This window comes from Tupaia chinensis, unplaced genomic scaffold (assembly GCF_000334495.1).
Source record: "Tupaia chinensis unplaced genomic scaffold, TupChi_1.0 Scaffold000012_1, whole genome shotgun sequence".
Classification (NCBI taxonomy): domain Eukaryota; kingdom Metazoa; phylum Chordata; class Mammalia; order Scandentia; family Tupaiidae; genus Tupaia; species Tupaia belangeri.
Window position 1 is genome coordinate 3,359,906 of NW_006159442.1, and position 19,108 is coordinate 3,379,013.

At 46.9% G+C, this 19,108-nt stretch overlaps 1 protein-coding gene across 1 annotated transcript in view; it reads right to left on the minus strand.

Moving 5' to 3' along the window:
* Positions 1-18,548: 18,548 nt before the first annotated feature.
* The window catches only part of RAX (retina and anterior neural fold homeobox), a 10,268-nt gene continuing 9,708 nt past the window's right edge, over positions 18,549-19,108 (minus strand). Inside the window, exon 4 of the mRNA XM_006139947.2 lies at positions 18,549-19,098. Coding sequence (XP_006140009.1) covers positions 18,970-19,098 — 129 coding nt within the window. The 3' untranslated portion in view covers positions 18,549-18,969. The remainder of the gene's footprint in view (positions 19,099-19,108) is intronic.

The window sequence follows — 19,108 nt, forward strand, 5'->3', positions numbered from 1 at the left end:
CACTCGAACAAGGCCTGGATTGACTGGAAGTCCAAGTCTGATTTGTAACACTCCTCTGCCTGTGCTCTCTCAACTGGTTCAAAACGAACCTCTTCAGGGTCAGCCGGTGGTGTGGGAGTTAAGGCGCTCCCACATGGCTGACCGTGGTACGCGTCCCAGACCTGTTGGCTTGAAACTCTTACCGGGTGCATGTGCATGTGTGCCTAAGATCCCAGGAGGAGAATGGAAAAGAAGGGAATGTGGAGTGGTTATCCCCACCCCGGGGGGTGATTTCTCACTTTCCCTCTCACCGACCCTCTCACTGTCTCTCTAGCAAATGCATGTGCCCTATGGCAAAAAACTTAAATAGAAAAGAGCCTCTTCATCGGGAATCTCTTCACTGAGGGACTCTAGCATAGTTCTTATCACCCCGCCACATAGCCTAAGAGGTCTGTGCATGTGCCCCTGAGCTATGTTCCCACCCAGTCTACACAGCCCAAGTCCACAGGAGAGTATCTGGCCCTCCTGCTGAGGACTTCGCTAACCTCCCCTTACTCACAGGGAAGGCCGAATCTTTAAAATAGTTGACTAGGCACTGGTTTGGGGGAGCCACATTCCCACATAGCTGATCACAGTTTGAACCCTGTCCTGGCAACTTGAAAAACAGCCAGATGCATGGGCACGTGTGCCCAAAATCCTGACAGGAAGGAAGGGCAGAGGGAAACGGACTGTGGCAGGAGCAGACCCCATCGGGGGGTTCTCTCTCTCTGTCTCTTTCTCTCTGGTGAGGCACGCACGCTCTGGCAATTAAAAAAGATTAGAAAACAAAAAGCAGTCTATTGTCCTGACCTGGCCTCCGGCCTCACCAATACCCCTCTCTGCCTCACAAGACTCTGGTCCGACTGGACTTTCTGCTCCATGGACTTGCCAAGCATATGCCACCCTGGGCTGTGGCACATCCTGAAGCTCCCTCTTCCCTATGCGTCACCTCCTCAGAGAAGACTTCTCTTTTATCACAAAGTTAACCCATAGTTAAGTATTTCCTTTTTTATTTTTAAAAATGCTTTATTTTTCCTTTATATTTATTTATTTTTTAGAGAAAGAGAGGGACAAAAAGAGAGAAAGGAAGCAAAACAGAGATAGGTATTTTTGACAGACTTTCACCATGCCACATTCGTCCTGCCCCCGCCTTCCAGTCAGCTAGGATTACGGCTGTGTGCGACCAGGCCTGGCACGTCCAGGTTGGCCCCTGTGAGCTTCCCGCTTCCCAAGAGGTGGCACTGTCTGTGTGCTACTACAGATGGGCCTCTCCCTTTTTTGTCTGAAAATGTGAGATAGTTGTAGATTCACATGTAGTTGTAAGAAATAATAGCGAGCGGTCCCTTGCACACTCTGCCCAGTTTCCTCTAATGGTAACATTTTGCAGAATTACACTCCAATATCACAACCAGGATTTTTTTTTTTTTTTGGAGAGGTTTTCGCTATAGGGCGCATGCGCTTACCAGAAAGACAGAGACAGAAAGAAAGAACTCACCCCTCCGCCCCCAGGGGTGGGGGGATGGCCAGGCCGTAATCCCTTCTGCTCCATTCTCCTCTCAGGATCTTGGGCACGCACACACATGCACCCGGCGTGAGTTTAAGTCACTGGGTCTGGGACTCGAACCACAGTCGACTACATGGGAGTACAGCGACATAGCCATTACACCAACTGCTGGTCCCACAACCAGGATATTGATACTGATAAAATACCCTGACTTTATTTGGAGATCCCCAGTTATACTTGTGCTCGTGTGTGTGTGTGTGTGTGTGTGTGTGTGTGTGTGTTAACTCTAAACGAGTTCATGACTCGTGAAGGTTTATGCATCCCCCACCACAGTCAAGATCCTGAAGAGCTTCAACATTGCAGGGTCCCTGGTATTGCCCCCGCCCCTTTTTTAAGAGAGATTTTTTTCTACAGAGCGTGTGTGCTCCCTGGAGAGACAGAGAGAGATAGAGAGACAGAAAGCGAGAAATCAGCCCCCAGTGAGGATGGCCACACCACAATCCCTTTTCCTCCGTTCTCCTCTCAGGATTTTGTCCACACATGCACACATGACCAGTGTGAGTTTTAAGCCACTAGGTCCGGGACTTGAACCATGGTTGACTATGTGGAAGTCCAGTGATGTTACCATTACGCCATCTGCTGGTCCCCTGGTATTGTCCTTTTACTACCACACTACTCTCTATTCTACCACTGTACCTTACTCCTGGCACCCACTATCTGTCCTCTGTTTATAACATTTGTCATTTCAAAAATATTATGTAGGGAGCCAGCAGGTGATGTAGTGGTTAAGGTGCTGGATTCCCACATGGCTGACCTCAGTTCAAGTCCTGGCCCCACAGCTTGAAAATCATGCCAGATGTGTGTGTTTGCATATCCTAAATCCCAAGAGGAGAATGGAGAAGAGATTGCAGCATGGCCATCCCCCGTGAGGGGATGAGTCCCTGTCTCTCTCTCTCTCTCTCTCCAGCAACTGCATGTGTTCCACGGCAAAAACCTAAGAAAAAAAAGTATAAATGGAATCATACAGAATACATGCCTTTGGGATTGGCTTTTTCCCCCAGCATAACTCTCTGAGGATCCACTGAGATTGTTGCGTGAATCAATGTTTGCTCTTTTCGTTGCTGAATAGTATTCTATGGTTTGTTTTTATTCTATGGTATGGTTAGCGTGTTGAAGGATGTCTGGGCTGACTCCAGCTTTTGACTGTTCTAAATTAGGCCGCTATGAACATTCAGTGTTGGTGTGAACATGTTGCCATGTCTCTGGGATCCATGCCACAGAGAGTGATTCCTGGGTTTGACGCGGATGACATGTTTAGTTTTATTTTTTTAAACCTGCCACCGTGTCTTCCGTAGTGGCTGTATTTTACATGCCCACCCACACTGTGTGATAGTCTGGATCCACATCCTTGCCAGCGTTTGATGTCACTATTTTTTATTGTAGCCATCCTAAAAGGATACAAGGTAAATACACAAAATGAATTGATTTCCAATATGCTAACAAAGAGCATATGAAAACTGAAATTAAAAACACAATCTAATTTATAATCACTCCAAAGGAAACGAAATACTTAGTTATGCTCTCAGCGAAGGCCCAGAGGGCATATCTCACTGAAACTGTAACATGCATTTTGGTGATGGCGAGGAGTAGAAGGCGTCTTCGTGAGCTTGTTCGCACAGGTGCACCCAGCATGTTCAGGTCAGCCCACAATCTGAGCTCTGTGTCTATCCAAAACGAAATGTGTGTTCATGACTTTTGTTCATTTTGTAATTGGATTTTTTAATTTCTTTTTTAAAAGAATTATTTATTTTATTATTATTATTATTATTATTATCATTAATTCACCAGAGAGAGACGGAGGAGAGAGAGAGAGGAAGTGAGATAGCAAACCACCAGATCCAGGATTCAAACCACAGTTGGCCCTGTGGAGTACATTGCTTTAACCACCTCTCCACCTGCTGGCCCCTGTTGTTTTGTTTAAGAATTATTTATTTTAATTTTAATTTTTTAATTTGACCAGAGAGAGAAAGTGAGAAAGTAAGAAAGCAACCCTCCAGTTCTGGGACTTGAACTGTGATCAGCCATTTGGGAGTGTCCAGTGACTTGCCTTAACTACCACACCACCTGCTGGCCTCCGCCTCCTGTTTCTTTTTTTCAATGAAGTTTTGATTTTTCCAGATGTGCAGTTGGTCATGCCTGCTCACGCATCTTCACCAGTGGCTGGGGCATCTCTGCCATGGCTTTCCTGGTGTACGTTGCTCCAGCTCTGTGCTTGGACACTAGTCTAATAAGTCCTTTACTGAGGAGCAGCTGAAGTGCTGCCCTGGCGGGAAATCCGCATCTCCAGCCTCTCTGGGACACAGCTGGGTTGTGAGCCGATAACCGGGAACCTCCTTACAGAGTTCGTCATATGGAGCTTTGTCAAACCAGACCAGGTTACTGAGCTTGTCCCAAACTTTGCCTTTGGACCAATTCTTCTTGGCTTCGCCCCCAGATTTGTTCACTGCGTCTTTGTCCTTCCTGGTCCACCTCCCAGAGTCTTTCTTCTTCTTGTCCTCCTTGAGCAGAGACGCCGCAGCCTCGCTGAGATGTCGGACCTGGTCACTGGACTTCTTTAATTATTCGATTTCACAGTTTAAAAAAAATATATTCCGGTGCTAGTCCTTGGTCAGCGGCATGATTTGCAAACCTTTTCTTTTAGTCTTTTGAATCTCTTCCCATGGGCTTTCCCAGAACAAAAGTGTTTTGTTTAGATGTGTTTTAATTTGTCAGTTCTTCTTCTTCTTTTTTTTTTTTTTGTTTTGTTTTTAATTTGTCAGTTCTTTTGTGGGCCATGCTTTTGATGTCAAATCTAAGAATTCTGTTGAGCTCTAGATTCCCAAACTTGTTCCTTATGTTTTCTTTCTTTTCTTTTTTTTTTTTTTTGATGGAAGATGTGTGCTCACCAGAGAGAAAAGGAGAGGGAGAAAGCACCTCTAATAAGGCCCAACTACTAGGCAACTCCTTTTTCTTTTTACAAAGCTTGTATTTTGGGGGACAGCAGGTGGTGTGGTGGTTAAAGTACTAGACACTCCCACATGGCAGATGATGGTTCGAGTCCCAGACTTGGTGGCTTGTTTTCTCACTTTCCCTTTCTCTCACTCTGGGTCTCTCTCTGGTCAAATTAAAATGAATGAGCAAATAAATAAAATGAAAATAAATAATTCTTTAAAGAAATCACACACTTTCATTTTTTACATTATGTCTATGATCCATTTATTTTTAAATTCTTGGTATAATTTTTCTAAGCTTATTTATTTTATGAAAGAGAAAGATAGGGACTCCTGGCAGAGCCTTGTCACACCACAATCCTCCCCTCAGTCTTCCAGCCAGTTGGGACCACAGGTGCCCCAGCTAGTCCAGGTCAGCCCACACCTTAACTCTGGGCCTTTGGCTCCAGTTTCACATAGCGGCACCCGACCACCCACTATACCATCACGGAAACTTGGTCAGTTTTGATTTAAATTTTGTATAAGGAATAAGGCTTAGGCTGATGTTAATTTTTTTTGAATTATTTACTTTATTTATTTATTATTAGTCTTCAATTTGGCCAGAGAGAGACAGAAAGAGAGAGTGAAAGAAAGGGAGAATGAGAAAGCAAGCTACCAGGTTCAGGACTCGAACCACAGTCGGCCACAAGGCCTTAACCACCATGCCACCTACTGGCTGGTGCGTCAGCACCATTTATTTAAAAGGTTGTCTTTTGGGGGCCAGAAGGAGGCTGAAGTTTAGAGCAGCTGGATCCCACATGGGCAACTAAATGGTTCAAGTCCTGGACCCAGAGGCTTGAAAATCACAATGGGCATGTTGCACATGTCCCAGAATCTCAAGAGGAGAATGAAGGAGAAGGAATTGGAGCATGGCCAACCCCCCAGAGGGTTATTTCTCACTTTCTCTCTCTCATGCTCTCTGTCTCTTTCTCTGACAAGCATACAGCCCTATAGGAAAAAAAAAAAAAAGAAAAGAAAAAAGGAAAGAAAGGAAAACTGTCTTTCTTCATTGATTTGCTTTTGTACTTTGTGAAAGATTAGTAAGCACCTGGCATTTGACTGGCATTTGACAGAAGGTGGTCGAATAGGGAAGATTTGTTGCTGAGTGAAGCAAGCTAGGCTATGAAAGAAAGATAGCGTATATTTCCACTTAATATATGCCAACTATCTGCATTCTAGGGGAGAGATTGAAATTTTGTGCATGAAAGCAGTGAAAATAATTATGGATGCTGAAGACACTGTGGAATGGGGGTAGGGGAGAAGAGGGAAGAGTTTAGGGACGGAAATCAGGGAGAAAAAATAGAGGGGTGTGACATTTGTGGGATACAGAAATGGTTTATTTCCTGTTAATGATAACATGTATAGCATTCTCAACTGGACTGGATTGAGAAGTGTTTCATGTTGGGTAAATTCTCTATACAAGCCAAATGATTTATAGTGATCGAAAGTTAAAAAATAAGAAGAAGAATAAAAATAAAATAAATCAGTAAGCATATCTGCACAGGCCTATTTTGGAGTTCTCTCTTTTGTTCTACTTCTGTATGTCATTCTTCCACCAATACCGCACTTGATTACTGTCGCTATACGTTAAGTCTTAACATCGGATAGAGAGAGTCTTCCCATTTTACTCTTTCTGTTTTTACTTTCTTTTTGATTTCTCTCATGGGAGAAAAAGGGAGAGGGAGGGACAAAAACCTTCAACAGGGTTTTCATGCCACACTTTACCCCCAGCTCAGCTAGCTGGAATCACAGACGTGCGTCTGTGTACACATGTTGTGTACTGGCTGGGAAACAGGGATCTTCCTATATGGCTTCAGCACTGCATTGCTGCTGCACCACCAAGCGGGCCCCTCCCACTTTATTCGTACTTGTCAAGATAGTTTTAGCTACTCTAGGGCCTGGACCTCTCTCTCTCTCTCTCTCTCTCTCTATCTATCTATATATGTATGTATATACACATACATATATATATATATATATATATATATATACTTGCCATAGGGCATGTGGGCTTGCTGGAAAGAGACAGAGTTAGAGGGAGGGAAAGTGAGAAATCACCTCTGGGGTGGGTGATGGCCATGCCATGCTATAATCCCTTCTCTATTCTCCTATCAAGATCTTGGGCACACACTCACAAGTGTGTGCTTAACATGATTTTCAAGTTGCCCATTCCAGAACCTGAACTGCACAACTGGTCATGTGAAATCCAGCACCTTCACCACCACACCACTGTTGGCACCCCCCCTAAGCTTATTTGTGTCTACAAAAATTGTTGCTGAGATTTGTATAGAAATTACTTTAAACCTCCAATCCATGAACATAGTCATGTTTCCATATATTTATGTTGTTTAATTTCTTTCACCAGCACACAGATACTGCACATGTTGTATTAAGTGCATACTTCAGTATTACATGTCCTTAGCAGTGGCTGTAAATGATACTATGTTTTTCATTTCAAATTCTGTATGTTCTTTGTCCATATATCCGAATGTGATTAAGTTTTGTGCATTTATCTTATAGCCTACAACCGTGTTGAGTGAATGCATCCGTTCTAAGAGTTGTTTTTGTGTGTATTTTTGTTTGTTTGCTTTTTGATTCTTAAGATTTTCTCTGTAGATGATCTTGTCATCTTAAATAGCATTTTATATTTTTCCATCTCGATTTGTATGGCTTTTTACTATTATTATCATTTATTGCAGTGGCTAAAACTCCTAGTACTATGTGGATTAGCTGTGGTGAGAACAGAAATCCTTGCTTTATTCTCTAGCTTCAGGGAGAAATACTCCATCTTTTATCACTAAGTATAATGTTAACTGTAAATTTTTTATATCAGTGCTGTATCACATTGAGGTAATTCTCCTGCATTCTCTCTCTTTCAAATTCATGATAGAGCATGTGTGTACATGAGAGAGGCAGGGGCACCTTCCACAGGGCTTAGTCACACTGAGATTTTCTGCTGGTGGCACAGCTGAAAATCGGAATCAGCCCACCAGAATCTTGGGTATGTGCATATGCATTTGGGAGACTTACAAGCCAGCCAGGCTGGGACTCCAACTGATATTGGCACATGGCTTCCAGCTCTGCAGTCTGGAACTACCAGCTGTATCTCAGAGGCTGGGCCTCTCTCTACTCACAACTTGTCAAGAGCTTTTTTTTTTTTTTTTTTTTTATCATATATAGGTATTAGATTTTATAAAATGCTTTTTCGACATCAATTTACATGGTCATATAATTTTTCTTGTTTAGCTAGTTCACTTGGTAGATCATGTGGATTAATGTTCAACCCACTCTTATGGACCTGGTATAACTCTCACTTGGTTATAGTGAATTATTTTATACATTGTTAAATTCAGTATACTGATATTATATTGAAGGGTTTTTTTTCCTATATTTATGAGAGACATTGGTCTGCAATCTTCTTCATGTCTGTCTTTTTTTTTCCCTTTTCTTTACTTTTTTTTCCATCTGGTTTTGATATTACCAACCTCAAAAACTGAGTTAGGAGAACTCTCTCTTCTTTTTTAAAATTATCTTTTTAAAGAATTATCTTATTTAACTTTATTTATTTTAATTTAAGAGAGAGAGAAAGTGAAAAAGCAAACTGCCAGGTCTGGGACTCGACCCAGGCTTGGCCATGTGGGAGTCCAGTGCCTTTAACCACTGTGCTACCTCATGGTCCCTCTCTTCTTTTATATTCTGATGGAAATTATTTAAAAGAATGCTTATTTTTCTTTAAAAGTTTAATAGAATTCTGTAAAACCATCTGGGTCTGAGGATTTCTTTTGGGGGAGTTTAATTTATTTAATGGCTTTTCAAATTTTTTTAAATGTATTATATTTTTAGAGAGCTTTTTGCTATAGGGTATATGCACTCACCATAGAAACAGACAGTGAGAAATCACCCCCAAGGGGAGATGGCCATGCTGCAATCCCTGCTCCTCCATTCTCCTCTTGGGCTTTCGGGCACTCATGCACATGTGCCTGGCATGAGTTTTAAGCCATCAGATCTGGGACTTGAACCATAGTCAACTACATGGGAGTCTAACATAACCATTATACCATCTGCTGGTCCCAATAAATATTCTTTTAAAGTTTTGATGTTTTAACATTTCAATTTGCCACAAGGTGTGAGTGCTCCCAAGAGAGAGAAAATGGGCCATGTGGGATCCACCTTTCCGATCATCAGGCCGTGGTCGGTTCTTAATTTTCTTTTAATCTTCTAGTTTCACTGACACGGGTGTTTGAAGGTTTCATTTCTTTTGCATGCATCTGGGAAGACTAAGAAGAGAAGAGAAGGAGTAGTCTCACAGAACTATGCTCATACAGGGCGTCTATCTTATGGGACTCTTAAGACAAGAGGATAAGGAAAGTCCGCAACTTTTCCTGTAGCCAGGGAGCAGACATGATTATGAGCAGAAGTCATACCGGAACCTCCAAAAATGATCTAATTTAGTATTTCGGAACAACCTTTAAGGTGTTATGCAAATTAGAATATGTTATGCAAATTAGAAGATTAGTAACTTGAGCTTTAGAATTTTAAAAACTAGTCTAAAGGCACTTGGTTCATAAATTAGAAAAACAGGAATAAAATAAATGATTTTAACGCCAAGCCAAGTTCTAGTCTATGTCACCGCTGTCACCTATAAATATCATAAAGTCAAAAAGATGATTTCCTTTCGGAGGCAGTCAATGTCTATCCTCAAAGCAAGTGAATGAAGACAGTAACTTTTTTTCAGAATGATTTATTTTTCTTTATTATTATTTTTTAGTTTGATGAGAGAGTGCGAAAGGGGACATGAGAAAGCAAGTCAGTATCCTTTCCTGCCTGTGACCTTCAAGCGTCTGAGTCCCACACATGCTGACATAGACAGCAGTCGTAAAATCCCTGAGTTGCAAAGTTAGATTTCTTACATGCCTAAAACGTCTACTACTGAAGAGTTATTCCTTGGGACCAACAGATGGTTACGTGGTTATGTCGCTGGACTCCTACATGACCGACCACAGTTCAAGTTCCAGACTTGGTGGCCTCAAAATCACACCAGACGTGTGGTGTGTGTGTATGTGTGTGTGTGTGTGTGTGTGTGTGTGTGTGTGTGTATGTGCCCAAGATCTCAAGAGGAGAATGGAGGAGAGGGGATCACAGTGTGGCCAACGCCCCTGGAGAGTGATTTCTCACTTCCCCCTCACTGTGTCTGTCTGTCTGTCTGTCTCTCTCTAGAAAGTGCATGTGCCCTAAGGCAAAAACATCTTTAAAAAAAAAAAAGAGCTATTCCTTGATTCCTTGAGCTGGCCATTGTCCCGCCAAAATTTACTGTTAAAGCGTGTATACTTTTAGACACAGTAGAATACTTGTATCATTAATACATTACTTTTAAAATAGCAGGTGTTAGAGACTAACCTGAGCGGAAATTCTATTGCACATAATGTCTGGTGGTAGAGCTAAATTGATAAACTATTTGTTGTGATTTGAAGGTGCAAGGAAGAGGCTACCATGTATCAATTTTTTTCTTTCCTTTTTTAACTCACAGAGACCACTAAAATTCTACCCTTACTAGATGGTTTTTAAATGGATGAGATTTGAATTAAGAATTGTCCTACTTTGCAGGCTCATTTTTTTTTTCTAAAAATGCAAATAGTTTCTCAGGAAAGACTTAAAAGGTTAAGTCAATCACACTTTGAGTAACTTAATTTAGAATCAATTCCTTCCTAACTATAGTTACAAAGTAGCATTAAACCATCAAAGCATAAGCTTTTTGCCTCCCTGACTTCTCTTAGAGTGGCCCTTAATAATGGAGGAATCTGTGTGGTTGAGCTGACTTCAGCTAAGGTGAAACTATGAGTGGAAAACAGGGGGCTCTGGATTTAGGAGGAAACATAAAGTCCAAGAATCTGAGGGTATTCAACGGATGGTCATTATTTGGATGAAGACAGACCCGCCTTGTCAATTCTGAGAAGTAACAATTCTATTAGACACCTCCAGTGTGCAATCAGCAGGTGAAGTTCTCAAGATAGCCATCAGATGGCACCCTCGGCCAAATTACTGAAGTCAATTTGCTCCCTGGATCAGAAGCTGCAGCTTCCAGGACGTGAGAAGTCCTGTAAGTCCAGCCCTTTATTTTACAGCCAGGTGACTTCAGCCCGAGTAAGGCACCTTACCTGAAGCCACCTATCAAGTCAGTGGCCGAATGGGGGTTCCTATGAAGAATCCAGTCATCTCTCTCTGATAGCGGTCTGCAAGGGGTGCTCTCGCCCCACATGAAACAAAATATCATACAGTAGGGCCTCTTCTCCGCAGTTTTGCACTCTACAGTTCCAGTTACCCTGATCAACTGAACATTTCTTCCAACAAAGTTTTGTAGCTTCCAGGCCGTAAGTTTTGCACTTTTTGTTCATTTTTTTTTTGAAGTATTTTATTCTTTTTGGTGCTATTGTGGGTGGGATTATTTCCTTCATTTTATCTTTAGATTATTCATTGCAAGTAGATGGAAATACAACGGACTTTTATCTATTGAGCTCGTATCCTGAAACCTTGCTAAACTCACTTATTAGTTACAAAGTTCAAAGCCCCAGAGTGAAAAAGCCCGTGCAATCCAGTGCAACTCGGAGCGCCATGGCGTCACTTGAAGAGAGGATGAGGAGCGACAGAGGATTGACGAGGAGACACCAGATATAACAAGTCTTTTTACAGTTCATAAGAAATGCATACTATGAAAAATCTAAGCATGGCTTTCAAAATGTTTTGCACCCAAAATAAACTCATACTTAAATTCCATTTCTCCACAAACTTTTTGTATACACCTGAAAAGATGAGGGTGGTCAGCTTCAGAAAAGTCTCCGATGCCAGGCTCAGAAGTTTGGCATTTATCACATAGGCCACAAGAAATCATTTTTTGAGCAGAGGAATTGTTCGAGACATCTAGTTCTGGCTACCGTGTGAAAGATAGATGGAAAGGATTGAGGGACAAAGAGGCCAAAATGGAGGCTGTCTCTTTGAAGCCCCTGAACTAGGCAAACAAAACGAGAACCCAGTGAATGTTCGCAAATGAGTCAACGAGGAAACAACTACAAAACAGGAATGTATGGAGTAAGCGCGAGAACAGAAACACTGCCTGCCATGGAGACTGTGCACAGGGTCACCCTGGGGCTCAGGGGGGCAGGTGCCTGGAGCACAGGGGGGCTCTGTCCACGTGTGCCCTGTCTGCCATCTCCTGTCTCCCCAGCCCCCAGGCAATAAAGCCTTGAACCAGAGAACTGGCAGGAGAGGGAAACAGAGGTAGTAGGACACAAGAGATATCTTGAAGGAAAGAAAGAGTGAATTAAATTCATGTAGATTTGGCTGCTAATGACCAAAAAAATTAGATTTAAAATGGACAGTCTAGGTAGTCCAAAACTAGCGTGGTGCTCCGCAGTACCAGGGACAGAGACCCTCTTACCTGGTTACTCAACCTCAACTTGTGGCTTCGTAACATGACCCACGATGGCCACTCCAATGTCAGCATCACGCCTTCGTCACAACCAACAGACTGCAGCAGAAGCACAAGAGAAGGGCATGCTTTGAGTGGTTTTTGTTGTTGTTGTTGGTTTTCTAGCATTTTTTTTAATTGCCAGAGGGCATGTGTGCTTGCCGGAGAGCGACAGAGAGAGAGAGAAAGAGAGAGAGAGAGTCCTGTTGGTTTGTTCTCATGCAGCACTCCCTTCTCTTCTATTTCTCCACCTTGCCAGGATTTTAGACTTTCATTCTTACACACCCAGCATGGTTTTCAAGACTGCTGAGCAGAGATTTGAACTGCAGTTGGCCAGGTGGGATCCAGCTCCCCTAACTGCTGGGCTAAGGGGCCAGCCCACTTTGGGCTTATGTGAACTGCTTTCTAAAAGTATTTTCCTTACGTAATGTTGTTATTTAATCACATCTAATAGAAAAGGGAAGCTGGGAGATGTCTTTCTGTCTCTCTGGGCAGCCAAGTGATCAGCAAAGAAAAGATGTGTGGCTGCCAATAAGGCAGGAGGAGGCTGGGATGTAACTCACCTCAGAGGGTCAGGAATGATTCTCGTATACCCGTTGGGTGGATATGAATGCAGAAGAGGGACGGTGGGGAAAAAACAGATGGCATTTGGAAACACATGCACAGTGGGGTCTTTATTTCCTCTTCGAAGGCCATGCTCGAGTGTTGAGACATGTCTTATCACTCTGTGCCCACCCTACCTTGTAAAGACCTCCTGACTGAAAAGATAACAGGAAGATAGCAGGAAATTAAGAAGGGGATGCCAGCAGGTTGAGTGATGGTTAATTAGATGGATTTCCACATGGCTGACTGTGGTTTGAGTCCCAGACCCAGCCACTTGAAAATCACACAGGGCACATGTACGTGCACCCAATATTCCTAGAGGGGATTAAGTGTGGCCATTCCTCATTTTCTCTTTTCTGTCTCTCTCCAAGTGCAACACACCCCATGACAAAAATCTTAGAAGAAGAAGAAGAAAGAAGGAGGAGGAGGAGGAGGAAAAGAAGAAGGTAGTAGAGGGGAAAAAACAACGTAGGGAATGTTTCTTAAAAATACCAGGCTGGGGTCAGCAGTTGGAGTAATGGCTATGTCACTGGACTCCCATGTAGTGGACCGCAGTTCAAGTCCCAGACCCCCGGTGGCTTAAACTCACGCCGGGTGCATGTGCATGTGTGCCCAAGATCCTGAGAGGAGGATGGAGGGGAAGGGATTGCGGTGGCCATCCCCCCCCCAGGGGGCGGGGGGCGTGGTTTCTTGCTTTCTGTCTCTCTGTTCTTTCTGTCTTCCTGGCGAGTGCTCGCCCTATAGCAAAAACCTCCCCCCCAAAAACAAAACAAAACAAAACAAAACGTCCAGGCCAGCAGGTGGCGTAGCAGTTACATCATTGGACATCCACAGGGCCAACTATGGTTAGTCCAGACAGGGTGGCTTAAACCTCACAGTGGGCAGTGTGAGCGTATGCCCAGGATCCCAGGAGGAGAATGAGGGGAAAGGATGCTGGTGCAGCTGTCTCCCCTGAAGGTGATTTCTCACTTTCCCTCTCTCCGTGTGCCCCCCTCCCCAAGAGCAGGCACCCTAAGGCAAAAACCTAAAAAACAACAACAGTGGAGAGACTACACAATACAGACACGGTTAGAGACACAGCCTTTCCCAGACAACTGCGGACAGGAATATACCGTTATATAAAAGCCACGAACACAAATCCGCACCCCTGTGCTAAGCACAGAGCAGAGGACCGCTGCTTCTAGAATGCGGTGTTACATTTTAGATGTCCACGGTTGAATGGTGGGAGAGGATGCTGGAGATTTAGCGCCAGTTAACAGTCCCTGTTTAAGGTCTCAGGACAGCCATGCCACGACGGGACCGCACCTCGCAGACTCCCAGGCAGAGGAGCTACCACTGCACCTGTCATGAAGAAGTCGCCCGATTCAGGCGGCGGGGGACTCGGGGGACTCGCGGTCCGCGCGTCCTCCCGGGCTGTGCGAGGCTGCCAAGGATCTAGATGATTTAATCCAGTTTTACGAAAGGGGTTTTACAGTGAGCAATGAAGGCACGGTTAAGGAATTAATCACTAATGAGTCATTAACTCTGCCACTATTGTGCAGCTAACAAGCTGAGACCAGATTATTAGAGCCGGTCCCCAATTAAGGGAACGACTTTGGCCACAAAGCGCGCTGTGCGTCGGAAAGGGCCCGGCGCGCCCGCCTGGCGCTGTCGAGCTTTCTCTTTCCCAGGCGGGCTAGACAGCACCAGAGGCCGAGCGCGGCCCGCGCTACCCAGGCAAGGGCAAGTGCCCACCTTCAATCACTCTCTGTCTGCCGAAGGTCTTTTCCTGCCTGCCTCCAGGAGGTTTGAATTGACCCGACAAAACCAGGAGTGGGTCAGGGGTCTGTGGTGGAGGGCCGCGCGGGTCCAAGGTGGATCGGGGGAGCGAGGCACGAAATTCCGAAACCGCCCCAGCTCTTGTGTCTCCCCGAGACTGTTCTTACCGAGCGGCTGCAGGAAGGACCCGCGCTCTGCAGAAGCGGCCTGGGGCGCCCTGAGGGGTCTGGCTCTGCACCCGGCCTCCGGTGGTCTCCGCACAGACTTTCAATTAATCGCCTAGAATTGAACGGAGAGAAGGGGGAATAGCATTCCATCTCTCCCCTCACCCGATTCTAGATTAATCCGGAGGAAGAGCTGGGGACGGGCAGCAATCATCCCCTCTAGTGTGACACTTCCCATTTCCCCAGACTCTAAACGGATGTTTGAAACGAATAAATACAGCAGGTGGCCCGCCGCCCCCACGGGGTCTGGGGCAGTTCGTCCGCCCCATCTCACCCACACCACCCTGTTCACTCTTTCTTTCGGGAAGCCCAGGTGGGAGTTCGGAGAGCCATGAGTGACAAACAGCCTGAAGCAGCCTGGGACTGCAGCGCGGAACCCCCGGGGCTCGGAGCGAGGCCTCTGCGGTCCCGCGGCTGCTCTCTGGACCCGTTGGCGACGGCGGAAACGGATCCCTGGGTCTCCGGGGTTTTCCATAGAGAAACTGGGCAACGAGTAACATCAATAGAGGCCAAGGGCCACAGCGCCCACTATGGACACGCCGCCAACGCACTCAGGGGGAGACTCCCCAAGAAAGGGAAAAACGCAAAAGCAGAACCGCCCCTACTGCGCAGGGGTGACTGATGGCGGGGCTACGCGGGCTCTGGCTGGCTGTCCAGTTCTGCAGTGGCTACCCGAGGCGCGAAGAGCTGTGCGCACGCTCTGCCCAGCGCCGAACCGACTCCACCCTCCTCCGCGCGGTCCAATCCTGATAGTTTTAACTAACCCCGCCCCCAAAGCCCCGCCCAGCTCCTCCCAAGCTTATTTCCCAAAGGAACAGTTTTTCTAACCCACCTGCTCCTCTCTAAAATCTGGCCAGAGCGGACGCCGTCTTGCGGTGGGGGCAGTGATCCTCACGGCCTCCCTCAGATCGGCGCCATGTCGCCCGAATCCAGCCTGTCTCGATCTGATCTGTGATGGGAACGGTACAGTGCTTTTCCTCTCCGAACCTCCCATGACCACTCCCAACTGGTTTTTCTTTTTTTTGAAAAGTTTTTGCTATAGGGCGCATACGCTCGCTAGAAAGACTGAGAACAGAGAGACAGAAAGCGAGAAATCACCCCCCAGGGGGGATGGCCACGCCGCAATCCCTTCTCCTCTCTTCTCCTGTCGGGATCTTGGACACGCATGCACACGCGCCTGGCGTGAGTTTAAACCACCGGGTCCTGGACTCGAACCGCGGTCGGCTACATGACAGTTCAGCGGCATAGCCATTATGCTAACTGCTGGTCCCCTCAACTGGTTCTTGTTTCCCTCGTGGTGTCGCCTGAACCAAACCTGCAACCTTTTGACGGAAGGCAAAAGAAAGATATGAAGGAACTCTTGGGAAAGTGATGCAGGCCTTTTCTTGGGGTCCCTGAAAGGTTCCTGCGGGTGCCAAACCAGAGTCAACACAGTCCAGTTTCTGGAGCCTGTTCACATCTTGCCCCTGCCTCCCGACAATGTGCTTTCTGTTGCCAAGACCTTGGGTAACGTCCCCCAGGGTTTCCACGTCGTCGGGGGGCAGTAATGCTCTTTCATACAAGCTCCTCTTACTTCCAACCTGAGTTAAGCACCCAGCTTCCCATCCCAGTGGGACCTCTGCTCCTGGATTGGTAGTGAAACACCCACCTCTCGGGATCTCAAGTTCCAGTGTTGCCTAATGAGCTGTTCTTAGGAACAGGCGGAGGAGCAGTACTCCGGAATGTCTCCTGAACACGCACGATGCTAAGTGTCTCACTGGCATTTCTGGTTACATCAGCCCCGACATTTCAAGCAGTGTACCCTGGAGCAACTGCTGTGTGCCTCAGTTTCCTCATTTGTAATATAGAGCTAATATAGGGCTGCCCTGCGGCTTCATTGAGTCAGTGGATGTAAACCTCTTGTAAGAGTACTGATGGGGCCAACAGGTGGCATGGAGGGTAAGGCACTAGATCCTACATGGCCGACTGTGGTTCAAGTCCTGGACCCAGAGGCTTGAAAATAATGCTGGTGTGTGCCCAAAATCCTGAGGGGAGAATGGAGACGGGGTTCCACTGTGGCCATTCCTCCTTGGAGGGTGATTTCTCTCTTTCTCCCTCTCCCTCTCTTTCTCTAAGGAGTGCACGTGCCCTATAGAAAAAAAAAAAGGCATGGATTAAGCCTTTAATGGCGGTTAGTTATTAGTATTTTTATGATACTTTTCTAGAGACTTGTCTCTGAAATCCAAGTATGACTCATTCTGTTGGGACCTGCCGGAATGGATTAGAGGAAGTCCACTTTCAGATGTAACTAAATAGGAGAGGAGGGGGCGTGGTGGGGAAATTGCATATAGAAAGAACCAAAAAAAAAAAAAAATCAACAAAGAGGAGGCAAAAGTGAACCAGCATGGACCAGAGCTCAGAAAAGTGAAGGAGGTGCTGCTGGTGGGATGGCAGAGTCACAGGTGCCAGGCCTGTGAGGGGGCAGAGCCAGGAGCCAGGAGCCCGGAGCCCATGGAGTCAGGTAGGAGGTCCTGGAATAACTCATTCCTACTAAAGCTAGGACCTTAGCGGAAGACAGACAAGACAGGCCAAACTGAAAGAAATTTGCTTACAGTCATCCAGTGTTTCCTTTTTTGGGTTTTCTTCTTTTCTCTCTCTCTCTCTCTCTCTCTCTCTCTCTCTCTCTCTCTCTCTCCTTTCCCTGTAAGAGCTGGTATCTTTTGGGTCACTCCATCCACTTCTCCATGGAGGGAAAGTGCAGGTGTTGCTTCTACCTCTGGGGCCAAAAGCGACCTCCCAGCTCCTGTGTGCTCAGTACCAGCTGGAGGCCCAGGGGTACACGACTCTAGCTATGCTGAAGTCTTTCAGACCCTCAGGGCAAGGGCTAGATCCACAATGACACTGCCCTAATCCAAGCCCGGACAGTCACCCTTATCTCAAGTGGGTTTCAGGGCGCTGAGAGCAGCAGGACACTGCAGGGAGGAGACAGTGATTACACATGCGTCCTCCTGCCTGTCCTGGGCAGTTTATGAAAAGCCTCTACAGGTGATCAGATCCCAGGTTTCCCACCTCCCAGTGAGGAGAAAGAGGACTTGTGAGCTTCACTAACTGCTAGGGACAGACAGGGGCAGGTTGATAAGACTCTGGCTGCATCATCCCAGGTGCACTCTTAGGGAGGGGACCTAGGATCCTGTGATGGGGAATCCCAACTGTGCCTGCCCTGGCCCAGCTTCCAGGACCAATTGCACAGGATACCAGCGGAGGCAGAGGCGGGACTCCTGGGCTCTCCTTCAAGGGGGACTCAGGAGAGACTGCAGTAGCGTCTGAGGCCGCTGGAGACCCCTAGATCTCTTCCCCACCCCAGAGCAGGTGCCAATGAACTGCCAATACTGTCCACAACATGCTGGGCAGGACAAGCCCTCGGGGTGGCCCGCACAGCATCCCAGGAGACCCTCTCCCAGAGCTGCAGTTAACCCCAAGCTTATTTAACGACTCTGGGTTGGGGGGTGCAGAGAGAGTTGGGGAGGCAATAAAGGCTCAGAAAAGAGTCGATCTGATCCGTCTACGTTCTGGGAAAACTAATGCCATTAACTTTGGGTGGCAAGGACTGGCACTGAGCTGGTGACCTGATCTGAGAGATGGCCAGCCGTGGGATGTAGTGGAGTAGAAAGGGTGAGTGGGGACAGCGTGGACGCTTCCTTTTGGGGTTAACAGGTCAAAGTAGCGAGTGCCGCTCTGCCATTGGAGCATGGAGGAACTGGGATAGTGCGTGCAGCTGAGCCTGAGGGCCCAGCCACCTCCAATCCTGCACGATTTTCCTTTTCCGCGGCAGCAAAGCTTCCCCAGAATTTGCAGAGAGTGCTCGGAGCTCCTGCGCAGTCCCTTGCTTTCCCAGACCCTCGAGGCCCGTTGGCCCGTCGCTGCATTCTTCTCCCGAACCCCCACGTTCCTCTCGGTCCCCCACCCTCCCAAACACTTTGAAACTACTGATACAAACAGTTCTTCAAACTCTATTTTTCTTCTTCATCTGCCTCGCTCTTTATGGTTATCTAGGTCGCCAAGCTGCCTGGGAAAGGTCAAGGTCAGGAGCTTTGGTCCCTTGTGCCTGGAGGTTCCGGCGCGGTCGAGGATGTAGACAGCATAACCAGCCCGCCAGCAGCTCCTTCCCCTTCCGTAGCAGGGCTGGGGGTCCGTCGGGGCCTCAGGGGAGCCGGCCTGCTTAGGCCTGAGAGCCGGCCCTCCGCAGAGCGTCTGGAGCTGGCGCGAGTCCCGGACGGAAGCCTGGCTTGCAGGAAGGACGAAGAAAGTGGCCAAGGGGAGACACCGGGGGGCAGAGGGTGCAGATTCAAGAAGTGCGGCTCGGGGTCGGCTCCCAGGACAGTCCCGGTGCCACTAGAGGGCCTGCCACGGCTTCCCGATGGCCTGAATGTGCTCCTTGGCTTTCAGGCGCAGCGCCGCGATGCTACTGTTGCGGGGGTCCGCCTCGTCCAGCGGGAACTTGTCCCCGAAGCCAGGGCCGCAGGGGTGGGGT